The sequence below is a fragment of the Microtus ochrogaster genome, chromosome 5, assembly GCF_000317375.1.
Source record: "Microtus ochrogaster isolate Prairie Vole_2 chromosome 5, MicOch1.0, whole genome shotgun sequence".
NCBI classification, from domain to species: domain Eukaryota; kingdom Metazoa; phylum Chordata; class Mammalia; order Rodentia; family Cricetidae; genus Microtus; species Microtus ochrogaster.
Window position 1 is genome coordinate 33,041,505 of NC_022012.1, and position 20,378 is coordinate 33,061,882.

Genomic DNA, 20,378 nt, shown 5'->3' on the forward strand with positions numbered 1-20,378 from the left:
GTGTAACCTTTGGCTATAAAAAGGAGCTTTAAGGCTTTTCTCTGGGCTACAGAGTCAAATTCTCTGTAGCTATAACTAGTTAGAAGCGTCCCGCAGTATCCCACACAGAGTGTTTTTGAATAAAGCTGCTTCTTGTTCATAGTCTTCAGGGATCTGTTCCTTATTTGAGCAACTCATGGACCCAACAGTGCTAATAAGTGGTATAGGAGGCCTTTTGATAGGGCATAACTTAGGTAGGCATGGAGAAGACAGAACTGAATGCTGGGAAGAAGGGAAGAGTAAGAGACACCATGGATCTCTTGCCTGAGATGGACACTGGTTAGAATCTTGCAGGTAAGCCACAGTCACATAGTGATAGATAGATTAATAGAGATGGTTTAAATTAAGATGTGAGAATTAGCCAATAAGAAACTAGAGCTAATGGCCAAGCAGTGTTTTAATTAATACAGTTGTTGTGTGGTTATTTCGGTGTAAGCTGGCTGGAAAGGAATATAAATTTCATGAATAATGCAAAAAAATTGCAACAAAAAAGAAGGAATATTCTTTTGTGCTTGGGTGAAAGGTTCTGTAGACAACTATTAGGCCCATTTGATTAATATCATCTTTTAGCTGTATTATTTCTCTGTTTAGTTTTTTTTTTCTTTTTTTATATGACCTGTTCGTTGGTGAGAATAGTGTGTCAGTATCCCATTTTATGTGGGTCTGTGGAAGAATCTGGGTTACTCCAAGACGAATTTTGGCTTTGAAAATCAGCTTCTGGAGCAAAAACTGCTCATTGCTTTACGAAATCTTTTTTTTTTTTTTTTTCCTCTCTCATTGCTGTGCAATTTACACGTCTTAGCAAGTCAGTGTCTGCATACCAAAGCCTCTTATCTGGAGTTGTTTGAAGGAACCATCATCTTCCCAAGCAATTCTCAGCAATGAGACATCTTGATTTTCCAAGTCCTCTAATAACTGAGTTTGCAAAGGCTCCAATCCTTCAAGAAAAACTCAGAGAGGAATCAAACACTTCAAACAAAGTGTAGCAATCACACAATGTAGTTCAAAGCCTAGATGCAGATATTCTGGAATTCCAGCCAAAGGAAATCCTCTAAGGGATCTTTCCCTACAGTGGGGGGTATGATGTCTCCACTATTATTATGTAGAGTTTGATTTAAGCTTTAATAATGTTTTTTGTTTGATTGCTTTTTTTTGCATTATTCATGGAATTTATTTTATTTATTTTTTTTAAATCATAACATAAGTTTTATTACCCGGCTAGAGTCTAATTTTCATATGCAAATTTTTTTTTAATTGAGAAAAAAAATTTCCGCCTCCTCCCAGCCTCCCACTCCTCCCGCCCTCCCCTCACTCCTCTCCCCCTCCCTCTCAAGTCTGAAGAGCAGTCAGGGTTCCCTGCCCTGTGGAAAGTCCAAAGTCCTCCCCCCTCCATCCTGGTCTAGGAAGGTGAACATCCAAACTGGCTAGGCTCCCACAAAGCCAGAACATGAAGTAGGGTCAAAACCCCGTGCCATTGTCCTTGGCTTCTCATCAGCCCTCATTGTTCGCCATGTTCAGAGAGTCCGGTTTTATCCCATGCCTTTTCAGTCACAGTCCAGCGGGCCTTGGTGAGCTCCCAATAGATCAGCCCCACTATCTCAGTGGGTGGGTGCACCCCTCATGGTCCTGACTTCCATGCTCATGTTCTTCCTCCTTCTGCTCCTCATTGGGACCTTGGGAGCTCAGTCCGGTGCTCCAGTGTGGGTCTCTGTCTCTATCTCCATCCATCACCAGATGAAGGTTCTATGGTGATATGCAAGATATTCGTCAGTATTGCTATAGGATAGGGTCATTTCAGGTTCCCTATCCTCGGCTGCCCAAGGAACTAACTGGGGACATTTGCCTTGGGCTCCTGGAAGCCCCTCTAGGTCCAAGTCTCTTCCCAACCCTAAGGTGGCTCTCTTAATTAAGATATGTGCTTCCCTGCTCCCCTATCCAACCTTTCTGTATCGCAATCATCCCGTTGCTCCAAGTTCTCCCCATCCTCCCCTTCTCACTTTTTTCTCCCCTTCTCCCCTTACCCCCCTCCCACCCCACCCTTAAGATCCCGATTTTTTGCCTGGCAATCTTGTCTACTTCCCCTACCCAGGAGGATAGCTATATGTTTTTCTTTGGGTTCACCTTCTTATTTAGTTTCTTTAGGATATCAAAATATAGACTCACTGACCTTTATTTGTAGCTAGAAACCAATTATGAGTGAGTACATCCCATGTTCATCTTTTTGGGTCTGGGTTACCTCACTCAGGATAGTATTTTCTATTTCCATCCATTTTTTTTTTATACTGTGAGTGAGTGCCTTTACATTTAAGGCAAAGACATTCAGTATTGAGATGTCATCTTGTTGGATTTTATTTCCTTTGAAAATACTTTAATTTTGTTTATTAATTTTGGAGGGAAGTATATTTTGTTAGATATTAGAATGGCTACAGTACCTTGCTTCTTGGATCCTTGCTTGGAAAATACATTTCCAATTCAGTATTTACTCTGAGGTAACATCTGTCTTTGAAGTTAAGACAAATTTCCTGTGTGGAGCAGAAGGCAAATTTTATTTTTTTTGGTTTTTTCGAGACAGGGTTTCTCTGTGGCTTTGGAGCCTGTCCTAGAACTAGCTCTGTAGACCAGGCTGGTCTCGAACTCACAGAGATCCGCCAGTCTCTGCCTCCCTAGTGCTGGGATTAAAGGTGTGCGCCACCATCGCCCGGCGGCAGATTTTATTTTTGCAACCATTTTGTTAGCCTGTGAGTTTTTATTGAGTTCATTTATATTCAGAAATACTAATGACAAATGACTTTTATTTCTTCTTATTTTATTGCTGGTGGTGGCAGTAGTGTGTGTGTATGTGTGTGAGTTTGGAGTTTGTGTGCGTGTGTGTGTTTGTGTGTTTCTTTTCTTTTGATTTTGCGGGTGTGAGATTATGTATTTCCTGTTCTCATGGTGTACTAACCTCCTTGGGATAAATTGTTTTTCTGTAGGGCTGGATTTGTTGATAGATACTGTTTAACTTTGACTTTGTCATGGAATATCTTGTTTCTCCATCTGTGGTGATCAAAAGTTTTGCTGTGTATAGTAGTGTGAGGCAGTATCTGTGATCTCTTAGAATCTACAAGACATCTGTCCAGGCCCTTCTTGCTTTTAGAGCAACCATTGAGAAGTCAGATGTAATCGTAATAGATCTGCCTTTATATATTACTTGACCATTTTTCATTGCACATTTTAACTATTTTTCTTATTGCTGTATTTTGATCATGATGTAGAAGGGAGACTTTCATTTTTAGTCCTATTTATTCAGTATCCTGTAAGCATCTTGTTGCTGTATAACCATGGCCATCTTAAGGTTAGTAAATTTTCTTATTATTTTGTTAAATATATTATTTTGATTTTCTCTTATTTTTAAACTGGAATAGTCTTCCTTCTTCTCTGTCTGTTATTCCTATAATTCTTAGGTTTGGTCCTTTGATGGTATCTCAGATTTTCTGGACTTTAATGATCAAATATATTTTAGATTCAACATTTTCTTTGACTCAGGTATTAGCTTCTTATATCATATCTTCTATGCCTGAGATTCTAAATTCTGTCTCTTGTGTTCCGTTGGTGCATGTCCCAGAACTAGCTCTTGTAGACCAGACTGGCCTTGAACTCCCAGAGATTCACCTGCCTCTGCCTCCCTAGTGCTGGGATTAAAGGCATGTGCTGCCACCACCCGGCTTTGCTGAATTTCTTTAAAAGATTTTTTCATTACATCATTAAGAAACTCTGTCATCTTCATTCAGTTGTTTTTAAGATTGTGTATGTATGACTGTGTGTGTGTCCATTGTGCACACACCCATTTGTATTTGCTTTGGCTATTTTAGACTTTCCGGGGATTGCTGTAGTAAGAGAGCTGGGTCTGGTTTTGATATAGTGCTGTAGCTGTTGTGTTCTTAACATGGCCTCTATGAGTGTCAGTTTGTGGTAACTATAATTTTAGATGCTGATTTCTGAGTTCATCTTTGCTAAGTCTTACTTACCCTTTTTTCTGATTACACTCTACTCTTCCATCAAGAGTGGCCTGTGGTTCTGGTGACTGACAAGTTCTCTGGTCCAATAGAGAACCTCTTCTGTGGTTTTTTTTATCCTGCACAGCATCTGGGATATGGAGTACAAGGGTTGACTCTAAGATTCTGGGGTTATGAGTACTTCTGAGGTCTCTGGTAGATAAAGGGATTTCAGGGTACCAGATGAGCTTCTGATGTTCAATGTACCTGTATGGCCTTTGGTAGAGCAGGGTCTTCTAACAGAGTTATGGATTAGAATACGGTGACAAGGAAAAGGAAAAATGTTTGGGGGAATCCTGGGCAGTCTCTGAGAAGTGTTTGCAAGGTGTGGGCTGCTCTTCCTTGGGGTACCAAGTACTGGCATTGCCTATGGTAGAGTAGAGGACTTCTGGTGTTGTAAGCTGGGAAATAAATATTGCATCATTATTTTATGAGTAATATTTACTGTCAGGTATTAGACTCAGAATAAGAATGGAAATAAACCTTTAATAGTGTCTTTTCTCATGTTTATTAAAAGGTACAACACTAAGTAAGAACACCCTTAACATGCTGATGTGAAAAGGAACACCCCATCTTGGCCAACTCATCAAATTAGAAAAAGAAACAAACAACAATAACACACCTTTAAGATTTTAACTTAACCCAGTTGAAATAAATTCAAAAATACCAAAGACACGAAATCTGAAGATGTGGAAAAAAGAAAACCCTGATTTACTGTTGATGGGTTTACAAACTGGTGAACCACACTGGAAGTAGGTGTGATAAATTCTAAATAGATAAATTAGTAAATAAATAAATAACTTGGCATTTGACTCTGCAATACCACTCACTGAACAAAGGATTCAACATTCTAAACCAATGTTTACACACATTCATACCACCTGTATTCACAAGACCTAGGAACTTTAAACAGCCTTCAACTGATGAATTGATAATAAAAACATAGTACATATACACAGTAGAATTCTATTTATTTGTTAATAAACTAGGATCTTAATATTTCATGTATAGATGGAACTAGAAAATATTGAGTGAGGTAACTCTAAGCAGGAAAAATAAACACCACATGGTCTCTCTTACTAGGAATACCTAGATTCAAATTTTTGGTAGAATATATAATCTAGAGTGACTGCAGAAACCAGAATAATAAAAGAGAATGATGGGGTGGGAATCTACTCTAGATTGGAGAATAAGAGGCTACAGCTGCGACAAAGGGTAAGTAGAAAAAATGTGTTGGTATTTGTTTTCGGAGGGAGAAAAGATGGCAATGTAGAAAGAGAAATAGTAAACATTGATAAATAGGACCAATAAGAATGCTTGAAAAATTCATGCAGAATCACATTATTTTATGTGTACCCAAAATTACACATACACACATACACTCACTGACATGCATATGCATGCCCCTCTTAAAGCATTAAAACTCTTGCTGTTGACATTAGTTGCCTCATAGAAATTTAAGGTCAGTCTCTATTGCTGAAGACACACAAAATTCTGACACAGTATTTGAACTTGGAGGAGTAGAACCTAGAACACTACTCCATGAGGACCAGCTTTAATAGTATGAAAGAATGCTATATAACTGCCAAGTTGCCAACTGAATAAAAGCATTAATAATTCAACTCTGCTATGACACCTAGGAACCACAATACTAACCAGCAAAGCATGCTATCACTACACGTGCAATAGTGGCAGTGGCATCCCAACAGTAGTCAATATCTATAAAATTGCATGTAAGGTCCACTCAACAGGGGTAAGTTCATGCCTGGTTCTAAAAGCACAGTCGACTATTAATTGCTGATAAAGCCATGGTACATAGAGAAGAATCCAATAGCGACAATTTTCTAAACTACTATAATCTCTAACTGCATACTTATTACTAATCTTCTCACCTACGGGTAAGTGAAACTCTTCCTAAAGCAGATGGAGACCATTACAGAAATCCATATTTGGTCTGATAGAGGAACAAGTGATGCTGGGGAGAAGAGCCATAGTGAATCCATCTAGAATACAAGCCCTCCTCCTAAGAATTAGGAAACATTTGAAGGAGCAAAGAAAACTCAAAGAGTCACAGGTCAAGAAAGACTGTGGTGAAATTGTGTCCTTTATGTCTGACAAGAAAATGGCACCGTGATTCTCAACAATATACTTTGCCAAACAAGAGCCAAAACTGATATCAGGTGGCACAACAATGTAGAAGGTGGAAAATCTCAGAGGACTTTAACCAGGAGTGTTATACCTAATTAATGATTACTAAAAACAGTATAAGTCTTTCTTTGGAAAAACCCCTAGTACATATAAATTAACACACACACACACACACACACACACACACACACACATACATTGAAGGAAAGGACGCCATTAATTTGAAAGAGAACAGGGAGGACACAGAAGTGTTTGGAGGAAGATATGGCAGATGATGCAATTAAAAACTTACATATGAAATTCTCAAGAATGAATTAAAAGTAAATAAAAGGTATACGGTTTATTGAATTTGAGAATGAAGTTTATTATTTTTAAAGTAATATTTCTCAGAAACGAAAAATATATATAACATGATCAACTAAGCATTATGAGCATATGAATGCATGTCATCTTTACTATTGTTTACATAATTCTGTGAAACAAGAGATAATATGTACATAGAAAATTGATGTGAAAATGTATCTTTATAAAAATTATCAAATGTCCTAGCAAACAAGTAATAATTCTTGCAACTAGAATAAAATAAATCATAACAATTCAAACTATGAATTTTGCTCAAGTTTTCTCTAATAAATTATACCCAATTAATTCTAAAACATGAAATTTTTTCTTTGAAGTATTTTCTTCAAGGCAACACTGACATCCTTATTCCTCAGGCTGTAGATCAATGGGTTCAGCATGGGAACAACAGTAGTATAAAACACAGATGACACTTTCCCTTGGTTCATTGAATTCCCTGGTTGTAAGTACATGAATGCAGCAGAACCATAGAATACAGCAACAGCAGAGATGTGGGAACTGCAGGTATTGAAGGCTTTGGACCTGCCTTCTGTGGATTTAATCCTGAGGATGCTGGCAATAATGGAGACGTAAGAAGTAATAATGGTAAGAAATGGGACACAGATGTTAAATGTACCAAAAACTAGAATCAACAATTCGTTGATATAGGTATTAGAGCATGCAAGCTTCAAGAGGGGAGGAAGATCACAGAAATAGTGGTTGATCACACCTGATTCATGGAATTGAATCTTTGTTGTGAAACCTGTGAGAACTGAAGCACTGAACACACTGAAAATATACACTCCTAAAATCAGGGAACTAGTAATCTGATTGGACATAGTTACACTGTAAAGCAAGGGGTTACGGATGGCCACATAGCGGTCATATGCCATTACACCTAGTGTGTGACACTCTGCAGAGCCAAAAATGATAAAGAAATAGAGCTGAGTTATGCATCCAGAGTAGGAGATAGGATTCTTCTCTCTCACAAAGTTCACCAGCATTTTAGGAGTCACAACTGTGGACTGACAGAAGTCAATGAAGGACAGACTGCTGAGGAAATAGTACATGGGGTTGTGCAGGTGGGAGCTGAGCACAATCAGTGTAATCATGCCCAGATTCCCTGCTACAGTAACCACATAGATTCCAATGAAGATAGGGAAGAGGGGCATCTGGAATTCTGGTTTCTCTGAGAGCCCGGTCAAGAAGAACTCAGTCACTGTGCAATGGTTTCCTGCTGCCATGCCTTCATTCAAACCCTGATGGAGTAAAAGAATTGCTTAAGTCTTTAATCCCAGAAGTAGGGAGGCAGAAGCAGGCAAAAGTCTGTGAGTTCAAGGCTTCCATGTTCAATAGAGCTAGTTGTAGGAGAGGCAAGCCTCCACAAAGAAATGTTGTTCCAAATAATATATGCATACTTATGTGTGTATGTGCATGTATCAGATTGATGTTATTATGCTATTCCATGTATACAAGGTCCACATATAATTTTTTCTACCTTAAAACACTTTTGCTTTCTATATAATTACCTTAAATGACAATTTGAGATTTAATTTTTTATTATTAATTTTAAACTTATCCTTCAACAATTAAGAATAGGGTTTATATAAATTATTATCACCATTTTCAAACCTTGATAATTTTTGTGATACCGAATCAATGTAAATAAACAGGATTAGAGTGGGCATCAGTGAGGAAAAGTGACAGACATATTTATGGAAGCAAATTTCCCTAAAACCAGTGTATTATTATCCAAAATCTAATTTCACCAGAAGATTTATTGAGTTCTTTAAAAAAAAAAAAAACTCCATTGCTTTCTAATCCTTAAGATACATAAATTCTTTAAATTTCTAAATGTGAATTAAATAACAATTGGAGCAACCACTACATGAGGCACTAGATGCACGGTGCTCCTAGGATTATGTACTAGATCCTTGGTGCTTCATTAGGAAGAGGTTTCTGTTTGTGACCGGTTCTTGACAGTGACAGAATCAATCAGCAGTGGTTATATAGTGAGGCTGTAGAGACAAAGTGTCCACACTCACTCCCAGTCACTTAATGACACTCTTGACTAGCACAATACAATTTTATTACTTTATATGTAAAGAAGTCTTACTCTCCTCGTATTACTAAAAAAGACACAGTATGATTTTGTGTTGTTATATCACACTGACATTTTCTCAAGCAAAAAACCTGCAGTTCTATACATTAAAATTAGAGAAACAGTCTCAACTCAGTTTGTATTTTTTTCATTATTTCTTGTGAACTAAGAAAGTCTGCAATGCAGAAATAGACATTGAGGGAAAATAAAATAATTATCCTCTATCCTAAAAAATTGTGAACAAATTAGTCACTGTTTTCTAAAATTAATTTCTTTTTTTTTTTGTTTTCCTTTTTGTGTTTTTTTTGTTTATTTTTTTTTAGTTGTTGAAAAAAAAATTCCCCCTCCTCCCCGTTTTCCATTTCCCTCTCCCTCCTCCCACACTAATTGAATTAGAGTTTACTTAAAAAGTCAAAAGTTGAAATGTGTTTAAAATTTTAAAACATTTAAGTTTTGTGTAGATAACAACATAAACCTCACGAAAGTTCACAGGTTTAAGTAGACAAAGTGTGATAGAAGTTCTTGAAGAAAACATTGAAGAAATGCTTTGCAGCCTAGAAGAATTCAACTTCAACATTCCTTAGAACCATACACACAAAATATGCAAGGATGCTAATCATAAAATGGGAGGGGCCAGAAAGAATGTAAGAGACAACAATAAGGAGAAAAATCTATGGAAAACTCTGTTTTTGTAATGATCCAGGCAAATTACAATTTCGTAGCAGCAGTGGCTGCCTCCATGGCCCTCAGAGATAGAGCCTGTAAACAGTTCCTCACAGGTTATGGTGGGGGTGTGGAGGATCTGACACATCCGCTCCCACTGGGCTTTGGGTTACTCATAGATTCTAGAATGAGGTAACATTGTGTACTTACCATCACGTTCCCACACTCCAATGGATAGTTAACTTATAATCACCAAGCTGATCTGGTTAAAATGAACAGGTAACAACCCCAGAAAGATGTTATAAATATGGTAAAGAGACTTGTGAGGAGGGAGCAGGTAGGAGGATATGGGACAGAAGTTGTGTGAAGGTGACAGTATTCAGAATGTGTGTATGTGCGTGTGTGTGTGTGTGCGTGTGTTTGGATATTATTCTTATCCAAAGAATACACTGCCTATTTTGCAGTCTTGTCTCTATTTTGGGTGTTCATTTTTTAATTATATTGCTTAAATATTACATATTCACAATGATTTTTGGGTGCTGTTCTAATATATATTGAAGAAAAAACAGTAGTGTCTGCACTAAAAATTCTGATTATCTTTATCTTACTTTGTTCTTATACTGTTTGAAGATGCTTTGTCTGATGTTGGCGCATCACCACAAGCTTTACATTTGCTAGTCTTCATGTGTCCAATGGCCAACTCTGTATTTCTGTTTTAGTATTATGCATCCCTATAGGAAAATATATTTCAATTAAATTTTTAATGAAAAAAATTAAATATGAATGACATAAAATATGAACCAGTTAACACTAAATATCTAGAAATAAATCTAATAAAAATGCAAACAAACTCATATGCTGGATCTTTTAAGTATTCCTGGGAGATCATGAAAACATTTTAATAAGAAAAGAACTCACCATAGAAATGTTTCTTAATGTTTATCATGCTAATGAAATCAAGTCTCACAGGCATGTGTAGAGATTAGTAACCCAATTAGTTGATTTCACATATGATGTAAGAGCACTTACGACATCAAAAGATTACTTAGAGCAAACTTCATCTACTTTGGGTCATTTCAGAATTTGCAGAAAAATCAGTATATCTCATGTTAAAATATGCATCTTAAAAGGTCAAAAATGATGAAATCTTACAACTCTGGATGTACCTAATGCTCAGAACGAAACTTTCTTCTTAAATCTCTCTATATTTAAAATGCACATACACTATTGTCAATTATTTAGTTATCTCTTTTAGATGTTATCCTTATTGTTATTATTGTGTTTGTCTGTATGATATGTGTGCACACTGATGTATACCATCGCAGACATATGAAGGCCAAAGAACTTTGGAGAACAAGGGAAAATCTGAGGATAGAGTTTGAGTCATCAGGGTGGTGTGGCAAGGACATTTACCCTGTGAGTCATCTCCTCTGTCTAGTAAGGGACTTAACATCTAAGAGAGTAACACATTTAGTAGCTTTTCAATCAGATGTGAAACACATGTGAAGATGAAGCATGTAATTATTTATTCTTCAATGCTGTTATCCATCAAATTTACCTAAAATGATTACAGTATTAATAAAAATGTACCAATGGAAAATTAAAACATGTTGATGAACTAATGAAAACTTGTTGCATTTTCTGTTTATAGTTTGAGCCTCATTTCCAAGTTAAAAAAAATAATCTCAGCAGAAGATATCCAAATTAATTTCTAGGTCTTCTCAAGTTCATCTCCAGAACTGTAAATTATTTGTTCCTGTTGTGTTTCTAGAATTTTTAACTAGGAATATTATACTAAATATACACATGCTGTGTTAAGTTGCATTAAATAAGTCAGTGCCATTATCTCCTCTCTCATTATTGTATTTGGAAATTGTATAATATTGTAGAGAGACTGGTAGCTTATACAAGCATTAAAATGTTTGCAAAATTTATCTCCTAAAATTTATTGACAGAGATCTTACTCTCATGTCAAACATCTTCAATATAAATCTCTAGGGTAGCATATAAAGGTCTAAACTTTCTTTAAAATATAAAAATTAAACTGTAAATATAAAAGTTACAAACATTTTTAATATAATATATTCATAAATAAAAATATTTTCAGGAAGCATGTACGGATTTGAACTACCTAAAAAATTAAGAATAAAAATCTAAAAGAATAAAGGAATCAAAATATTTTTGTATTTGTGAGACATTAGATTAAGCGAAATGAATCTGACATCATTTCTCCTACCTTATGACAGCAGTAAAAGGCAAGTGACATCCACACTGCTTTAAAGAACTCACAACCGAAATCTGCTATATTAGCATATACTCATTAGAATTGGACTCCAAATGTGTTAAATAAAACAAATAAAACAAAACTGGGAGGAAAAGGAAATAAATTTTGTAATTGATTGGTTATTATTGCTTACGTAAAGTACAAAAATATACCAATATACAAATGGTTGTTACACAATAATAAATTATTGACCACAAAATTTAAATGGCACCACCTCTATTCAGTTAAAAATATAATGCTTATTATTTTGTTATTTTATAAAAATTATAAAATATTTCTGCTGTATGCTCTAATGTATATTAATTCAATATGGCTCTCTAATTATTACTTTTGATTGTAAAACACATTATGGTCCCTAGTGACAATCACGATGAACTAAAAATGTAAAACATGTTATACTAAAACATAGTTGTTCTAAAATAGTTACCTAACCAAAGATGGTTTAGTGTGGCTATTATTCTGTATTGTAGGTAAGAATGTCTAAAATAACCATTGAACCGAATCGCTTGAGTTACAGTCAAAATAGTAGAAATCAGCGATAAGAGGGTTTTATGAAGTATAATACTTTTTCCATTTGGAGTTAAAATTGAGCCAAATATCTATTTCAGGGTAAGGAGTGTATCCTGTGCCAGCATGCCTTCAAAGTTACTGCAAAATAACTTCAAAGTTACACACAAAAATAACAGCAATAAAAAATGGGAGAAATGTATCCACAGAGCAAGAAAATTCTTTAAAATTTCAAGACTAAATGAGGAATATATAAATTATGGGATGAAAAATGTTTATTCATGTCCAAAATGAATGATTTGATGTAATTCAAATGAAAATATCAAGGCATAAATTCTTACGATAGGTCAGGGAAGTCCACACATCCCTGAATAATGCATGAGGAAATGGACATATAGCATATCATTCTTAAATAAACAGTATCTAGACTGTTATAATAATCCAAATAAGTTATTCAATACAAATTCATCTTCAAAGGTGTACAATCAGAGCATCAGGAAAGATTTAGTACAAGCTGAGTTGCTGAGTTTTGTCCTTTGTTCTGGTGTCCTTTAAGATTGTTGTTTACCATCAGAAACAACAGCCCTCTTCTACTCACCCATTAATTTTGTGCTGATAATGCTTTCATTATTTATGTGTTCAAAAAATTGGAATCACTATTATACATGGATGCATGGCCTCTGTGTTGTGAAGCCAATGATAGATGTCCCCCTTTAAAGAGAGATATTGAGAAAATAAAAATCATCTGGAAAATACTTTTTCTAAGTGATGTGGTGATATCTTGGGTCTTTAATATTTGCTAAAGGAAGAAAAATGAAAGAGCTTCATTTGGTGTATGACTAGGATATCTGCGTTATTTAACCACATAAGTATTAATTGAAATAAATAAACTGGAAACTTATTCCTGGATGTAAAATCTGTTCAGTCAGTGGGGCAAACAAATTCAATTTGTCCTCCCAATATTCTAGTAACAGTTTACTTCATTTCAAATCTCCTTTAAATTCGAAGAGATCCTACAACATTATCCAATTCATCATAACTGACAGAACCTTCCTACTGAATACTACAAAATTAATATCTAGCTAGCAGTTACCATACTTGAGTCACAGCAGAATGCAAGTGATGGGCTAAATGTGTACTTTCAGGACCTGCAATGGGTTGGTGCATTCAATAAGTTTAAAATTACTCTGTGAATAACTGAATAAATGAACCTAGTAAGTTGAATATCCCTGACTTTGCCCAGTGGCACCTGTAGATTCATGACTCACCCTCCTTCTCTCCAACAGTCTCAGCATCAAGTCTTACTTCCCACTCAAAAAAAAATATTAATATGGATGTGCTCAGTATTCTGTAGTCTTCAGTACTCAAAGATCGGGGCCTAGTGCTTACTGTCTGAGCTGTTTTTGAAGTTGATCTAATGATAGGTTAATGTCCCTAAGAGCTTCTTCAACTCTAGAGTTGGCAGGAGTCTCACCATTCACAGTCACCTGAGCAATTTTGCATCCCATACTCTGAAGTTTTACACTAGACTTATATGGCCCAGCTCCAAACAGCATGATGACAGTCTTCAAGGATTTCCAGCTCTCAGGGAGCAAACCCTTGGAAGGGAAGCAAATGTCATTTCCCAGCTGGTTAATCATTTTCTGTCCTCAAAAAATTCTAAATTGGTGGTTAAGATTTATTTAGAGATATATTTGATTTCAAACCAATATTTAGACAAATAAAATCTGAATAGAATTTGAGATTCTGCATTTATTATGAGCTAAGAGACAGTGGGGCTATTCTAGCTAGCAGTTTAGTGACCTGGTCATATAAAATAAAAAGAAAAATCTCAGATTTACATCTTACTGAAAAATGGCTAGAGAATTTAAAATACAAAAGTTTGATATTATCATATCGAACGCTGTAATTTGTTTTTAAGGACTCATGCCTCATCTACCAAATTTTGTGTCAAAGAAAGAAGTCTTATTTATTTGTCTGTCTATATTGAAGTTGTTTGTCCATATGCATGCATGAATATGTGAAGGACAAAAAACAAACTCTCCTTAGGCTGTTCATTTTCTCTGATGCAAAGTCTCTCACTGACCTGGTATTAATCAAGTAGACTAGTATTGATGACTTGATTGTCCTAGCAATATACTCAATATACTTGTCTCTACCTCCCAGTGCTGTGCCTGCAATTTCCAGTCACCTTCTCTATTTTCTAAAATAGATTTTTGAGATCCAACTTTGGTCCTGATGCTTTAGCAAATTACTTAATTTTCCAGACAGCTTTAAATTACCTTTTTTATATCATGAATCTATGGTGGACAATAGTGTAATTTATTTTTTTGCTCATTATTGATCTTAGTGATGTTTTTAAAAACCAAAATAGGAAAAATAGGGCACTCACTTTGTTATAGACTCTCTAAGTTGGCTTTAGGTGATGACTTGATACATACCTAGAGTTATCTGGAAACAAAGAACCTCAAATATCAGACTAGACTATGGCCATGTGTGTGAAGCTTTTTCTTAACTTCTAATAAGATAAAACCATAGCAAACACATATAGAGTAAAGCATAGTATTCTTCCTTTAAGCATAGTATTCTTCCTTTAAATAATATAAACCCTTAATTGAACGAAGAAAGGCAAGAGCATTCCAAAGTTGTTGGTCTCCATGCCGATATCCCATTTTCTCACTCAAAATTAATCATAATTTTGTGAATGGGACTTATCATTAGTAGGAAAACAATTCTTCAGTTCAATGTTTCTCCTGTGTGTACAATGATACAAGTAGATGCTACATTGAAATAATATGATTTTTGAGTCTGAAACTCAGAAAGGTAAAAAGGAAACTCACTATAACTCTACAATAAAAAGAACAATGAACCAGACCAATGACTCTACACTGAACACTTGCAAGAAAATTTATATGGACAAAATTGTTTTCTACTACAGATTCCATAATAAGATTTTTATCTGATGTTGAGAGGCTACAAAGGCAGAGGGTATATGTGCAGGAACAGAAAGTGAATGAAATTGAGATTCCTGCTGTGAAGGAACTAAAGAATAAATAAAAAGAAATATAAAAAAAGAAAAAATATAAATAAATAAGATTACAGGGAAAAGAGGTAACTTACAACTATATGAGAAAGATGCACAGATAACAATTCCTTCCTGTTTGTAATTGCCATTCAACTTTAAGATAGTATAAATACCTAATTGGTGGAACTATGATAGAACTTGTCCCCTACTTACATGTATACTATTATAGTGTTGTATAGTCTTCAAAATGAGAGTAACACCATATTTCTATTACATGACTTTTTTTTTCCAATTTCTTAACTTATAGAATTTTGAAGGGTAATTTGAATCATTTGTCCACTTGATCAAGAAGGCCATATACACAACATTGGGACAACCAAGGAATATTGAAGAAATTTATTGATTCCCAACTAAATATATGAGATAAGTGACACTTGACTAAGCAGAGCTGGTTTTATACATGCAAATTCAAACAACCACAAAAGTTTTAAGAATTTGTAGGAGATAATATAGCTTCCTACTTGAATGAACTCTGGTTATACAAGACAGTAGCACTTCTCTATTCGTATGAATGTGAGAATCCATTTTTACATTTGGTACATTTCTTCCAAACAATCATACACTAACAATTGTTCCATATTTAGTGGTTCTAAAGCATATATTCCCACAGATTCCAGATGTCATGCACAATTGCTAATTAAAGCTATTCTTTGTTGAGTGGAAACTTATCTTTTGTATTAACATTTTTAGGGCAACATTGACAACTTTATTTCTTAGGATGTATATCATAAAAGTCAACACAAAACCACAATTTATTTGGCCTAGGGAGCTGAGTGAAGGTGAAGGTACATAATAGTGTAGAACTAAAGAAGACAGAAACAGGCAAAATTTGCAGGCTGTATGTACTGCAGGTCTTGAATTTGGCCCCAGTGGTTTAAATGTGGAAGAAACTGACAATGATGAAGATGAAAGAACTAAATATTGTCATAGTTGGTAGAACAATGCTAAATACATGGAAGGACATTGCTAATACCTCACTGATAAATGTATTAGAGCAAGAAATCTCTAATAGTAGGAGAAGGCTATACCTGTCAAGTGTCAGAAGGTCTCCCTTGATCAAATCTGGTCCATCGTAATTTGAAATGAATTCATAGTTTCTTGCCTTCTGTGGGAACAAAACTATAACTGTTTCTGCCAGGTAATCCATCTTTTGAGTTCCATTTTACAAATATATTTTTGACTTTTATTGTTGAAGAAAGGGTCACTTGTTCATGCCTGGCAGCCCTGCAAGCTTAGCACCAAAATAATCACACAGAAACCATATTAATTAAATCACTGCTTGGCCCATTAGCTCTAGCTTCTTATTGGCTAATGCTTACATATATATTTAACCCATTTCTATTGATCTGTATATCACCACGAGGTCATGGCCTACCACCAAAGTTTCAGCACATCTATCTCTGGCAGTGGCTCCATGGCATCTCTCTGGTTCTGCCTTTCTTCCTCCCATGGCACAGGCCAAGCCAGTTTTCTTTATTCATTAACCAATAAAGTCAACACATATTCAGAGGACCTCCCACACCATTTCCCTTTTTCTGTTTAAATAAAAAAAAGTTTTAACTTTAACATAGCACAATTACATATAACAAAATAGGTATCAAATAAGAATTACAGTTACAATATATATACCTACTTTATATCTTATCATAACTAATTAAAACTATAACTATAAATTTTTCAACTCCATAGCATCTAGCAGACTTTTACATGAAGTAGGAAATTTCAAAGACAGTTATGTCTATATTGGTATATTGTCAGTCACCATCTTCTGTGTCTGGCAGAATGTCTAGCAGACTGTTTCATGGAGCAGAAACCCTAAAGGACAGTCTCACCTTTAGGCAAGTTCAGCAGTCATTTCTTTGTGGATCCTGCATGTCCAGCTAAACAGTCCAGGCAAATTTCTTGCCCAAATGGCTAGGAAACTCCATAAGGAGCCTCTTCAATGTCTATCATCCTTTTGAAATAGCTTGGTGCTCCCAGAAGCAGATGTGTCTCACTATAAGTTCGTAAACATTTTAAATGCCATATTCTGAAGGTCTCTGAAAGATTTGAAGAATACTTATCAAACGAAAATGTATCTTCTTAAATCAAGAAAATCTATCTAACATGACTACAAGCTTGATGATTATCTATTATCCTATATTTATTAATTGCTGTGGGAGAACATTCCACTCCTTCAGCCAAAATCCTTTAAGATCCTAGCCCACTTGGGCATGGTCTCTGATACTCTAAAAGCAGTTGTAAAACCTGTGTCTGTTAGCTTGCTTCCAGCTCTGGCTTCTGGTCACTGGACTCTATTTCCGTTCATGCAGAGAACTGTTATCTAGGACAGTGATCTGTAAGCATTTTCCCTAAATAAATAATGCTTTGTTATTCAAAATTCTGAACTGATGTGGCATTATTTTGTGACTTCCATCTTCATCAGTCTTCCATTTTGCCTAATATGCCAACAGATTGGCATGCCAACATGGTGAAATAAATCCATGTAAAACCTGAGAAAGCTTAAAAATTAAAATTAATTCTAGACACAAAAGAACAGAGGTAAACATGGTCTGTAAGTGGCATTTTTTTGTATGGGCTTTGTTTGCTAGAAACAAGCAGAGACATGGCTCCTAATAGAGAGATTTTTCTAATTCAGCCGTAGCAGGAAAAATGTCACACAGTTTTAAAACGTTGCTTCCTTGGCCTTTCCACCCGTGTGAACTCTGGCTATGGAGCATGTCAATAGCATTTGTCAGCCCTGGTGTTTTTGTGCTGACTCGTGGTAGAGAGGAAAGTAGCTGAGACCTTGCCTAAAGCTTAGTTCTCACTGCCTGGGCAGGCTGTAGGATCCAGTCTACTAGACTTGCACAGGAAGGAGAACATGGTGGATTCCCACAGATTATAAACAGGGGGATGTTAATATGTCAAAACATATGTCTTTTCACAAATTAAAAAAAAATGTAAACTTCAGAGATCCAAAGAAGTACTGAACTTAGATCTACTTCAAAATGACTCCAGATAATTACAACCTAAATTAATCAACCTGATGTTCCAAAGGATGTTTCTCAAAACTTTGCCCCTTCCCAAAAATTTCAATTTTAATTTTTCCTTTAAGTTCCTAAATTTGTCTCTAGTATATATCTGTTTTAAGAGGGTTCTACTTGACTGACAGACACATCCAGCAGCTGAGTTCAACCTATGAACCTTGGAATTGCTAAAAGCTGATATGGACCAATTGAGTTGACAAGAATGCAGCTTGTCTCCAGCTGGGTCGTATCAGATAGTCCTGATTAGTGCCCCATTATTCCCTCCTTACCTTTGACTGACCTTCCAGCTTTCACAGGTCCTGATAATCTCCAACCCTTTTCAGCTTGAAGCAGCTACAGAAATCCCTGTCACAAAACCAGAGAGGAAAAAGCCAAGTCAGAGACTTTAATCAAAAATAAAGATTTGATTCAAATTACAAATCCAAGGGGGAATAAAGGGTCTAAGAATAAGAATATAAAAATGACCTTGCCAACAAGGGGACTACCTCTTTGATCCAACCGCAGTGGGACGTCTGTTCTCCTTATTGCGCACCCTTCCCCGCCTCGTGCATGCCTCTGCCGCTGCCGCTGCCACGCCGGACCCCTCTGGTCCCAGCCGCTTGCTTCTGTCCACAATGGGGATGTTCTTTCGGAAATTCACCAAGGCCAGCTGGCCTGAATCTGAAAAAGCATGGGATAAAACCGGACTTGCTGAACATGGCAGACAATGAGGACTACTGAGAATTCAAGAACAATGGCAATGGGTTTTTGATCCTACTGCACGTGCTGGCTTTGGGGGGGGGCTAGGCAGTTTGGATGCTCAACTTACTAAACCTGGATGGAGGTGGGCAGTCCTTGGACTTCCCACAGGTCAGGGAACCCTGATTGCTCTTCAAGCTGATGAGGGAGAGGGACTTGATAGGGGGAGGGGGAGGGAAATGGGAGGCAGTGACGGGGAGGAGGCAGAAATCCTCAATAAATAAATAAATTTTTTAAAAAAAGAGTATAAAAATGTATATTTCAGAAACGAGAATGTAGAACTAAAGAAATATAGAGTTGTAAACCTAGGAGAATGAAGAGCAGACTGTCAGCAATTTTCTTGGCAGCTTAAATATTAACTATTAACACTGGGTTATTCCACTTTTCAACCCATAGCTCTATTTACAAGGCCGAAGCATGTCTCTGCAAACTGAGAGATAATCTAAGATAACATCATGGATTAACAATAGATATGAGCTGAGTTAACCTTTAGAAGATAGATATACATGACTCTGGGATATGCATTCTCCTTGCTATGTCAGCATCAAAGGGGAGAGCACAGGGCTTCATTAAATACTACCTGGAAGTACCAAGGAAGACAATAGATTAAGTACAAACACTAGTTTAAATGAAAAAAAATCCGTTAATGAAGTTTGTAAAGTAAGACAATCTGTATCTTTATTTTACCTCGAGATTGTAAAATTTCCTTTGTTCAAGCCTAATGCTCAGTACCCCTTCCTATAAAAAGGTGGATTCAGAAACTGGAATTTGCCATAGACTTACAAAATCCATCTCTGGTTTTGTGGCCCATGGAGATTTTTTTATTTTAATTTTTTTCTGGGTGTGGTATTTTTTTTTCTAGAATAAAGTTTGCTTCTGGATTATTAAACTTCGGTGGTCTATCCCTATCCTTGTGTAACCCCCTGAACCCAACAATTACATTTTTACAACTTTTTGGTTATAGGATGTTAGAGTATTAATTTAGGATGTCTGTGAAAGCCTATGGTTGGCACAGTCAGTTTTCACTGTCCCTGAAAGAATGCAAGACAGAGAGTAGAATCACATAAGGGCACAGTTTCAATTAATGGAATATCAGCAGAGTCTCCTCTGTGTGCTGTGATTACCATTAATGAATAAAAAAAACTGCTTTGAACCTATAGCAAGGCAGAATTTAGGTAGGGAGGGAAAGCTGGGCTGAATACTGCGAGACAGAAGGGCGGAGTCAGAGAGAAGCCATGGATCCACTGCCTGAGACAGACACTGGGAACTTTAGCTAGAAGTCACAGCCATGTGACCATATACAGATGAATAGAAATGGGTTAAATTAATATGTAATAGTTGGCCAATAAAAAGGTAGAGATAATGGGCCAAGCAGTGATTTAATTAATAAAATTTCTTTTTTTTTTTTTTT

At 36.1% G+C, this 20,378-nt stretch overlaps 1 protein-coding gene across 1 annotated transcript; it reads right to left on the reverse strand.

Annotated features, from left to right (window-relative positions):
• Positions 1–6,871: 6,871 nt before the first annotated feature.
• Positions 6,872–7,810, reverse strand: LOC101984433 (olfactory receptor 1537-like). The gene has a single exon (XM_005347493.1). The coding sequence runs from the start codon at positions 7,802–7,804 to the stop codon at positions 6,872–6,874; it is 933 nt and encodes a 310-aa protein (XP_005347550.1). The 5' UTR covers positions 7,805–7,810.
• Between the last annotated feature and the right edge of the window lie 12,568 nt (positions 7,811–20,378).

Bases quoted from the DNA above. Each gene is read 5' to 3' on its own strand.
- LOC101984433 (XM_005347493.1), bottom strand. From the start codon at position 7,804: ATGGCAGCAGGAAACCATTGCACAGTGACTGAGTTCTTCTTGACCGGG.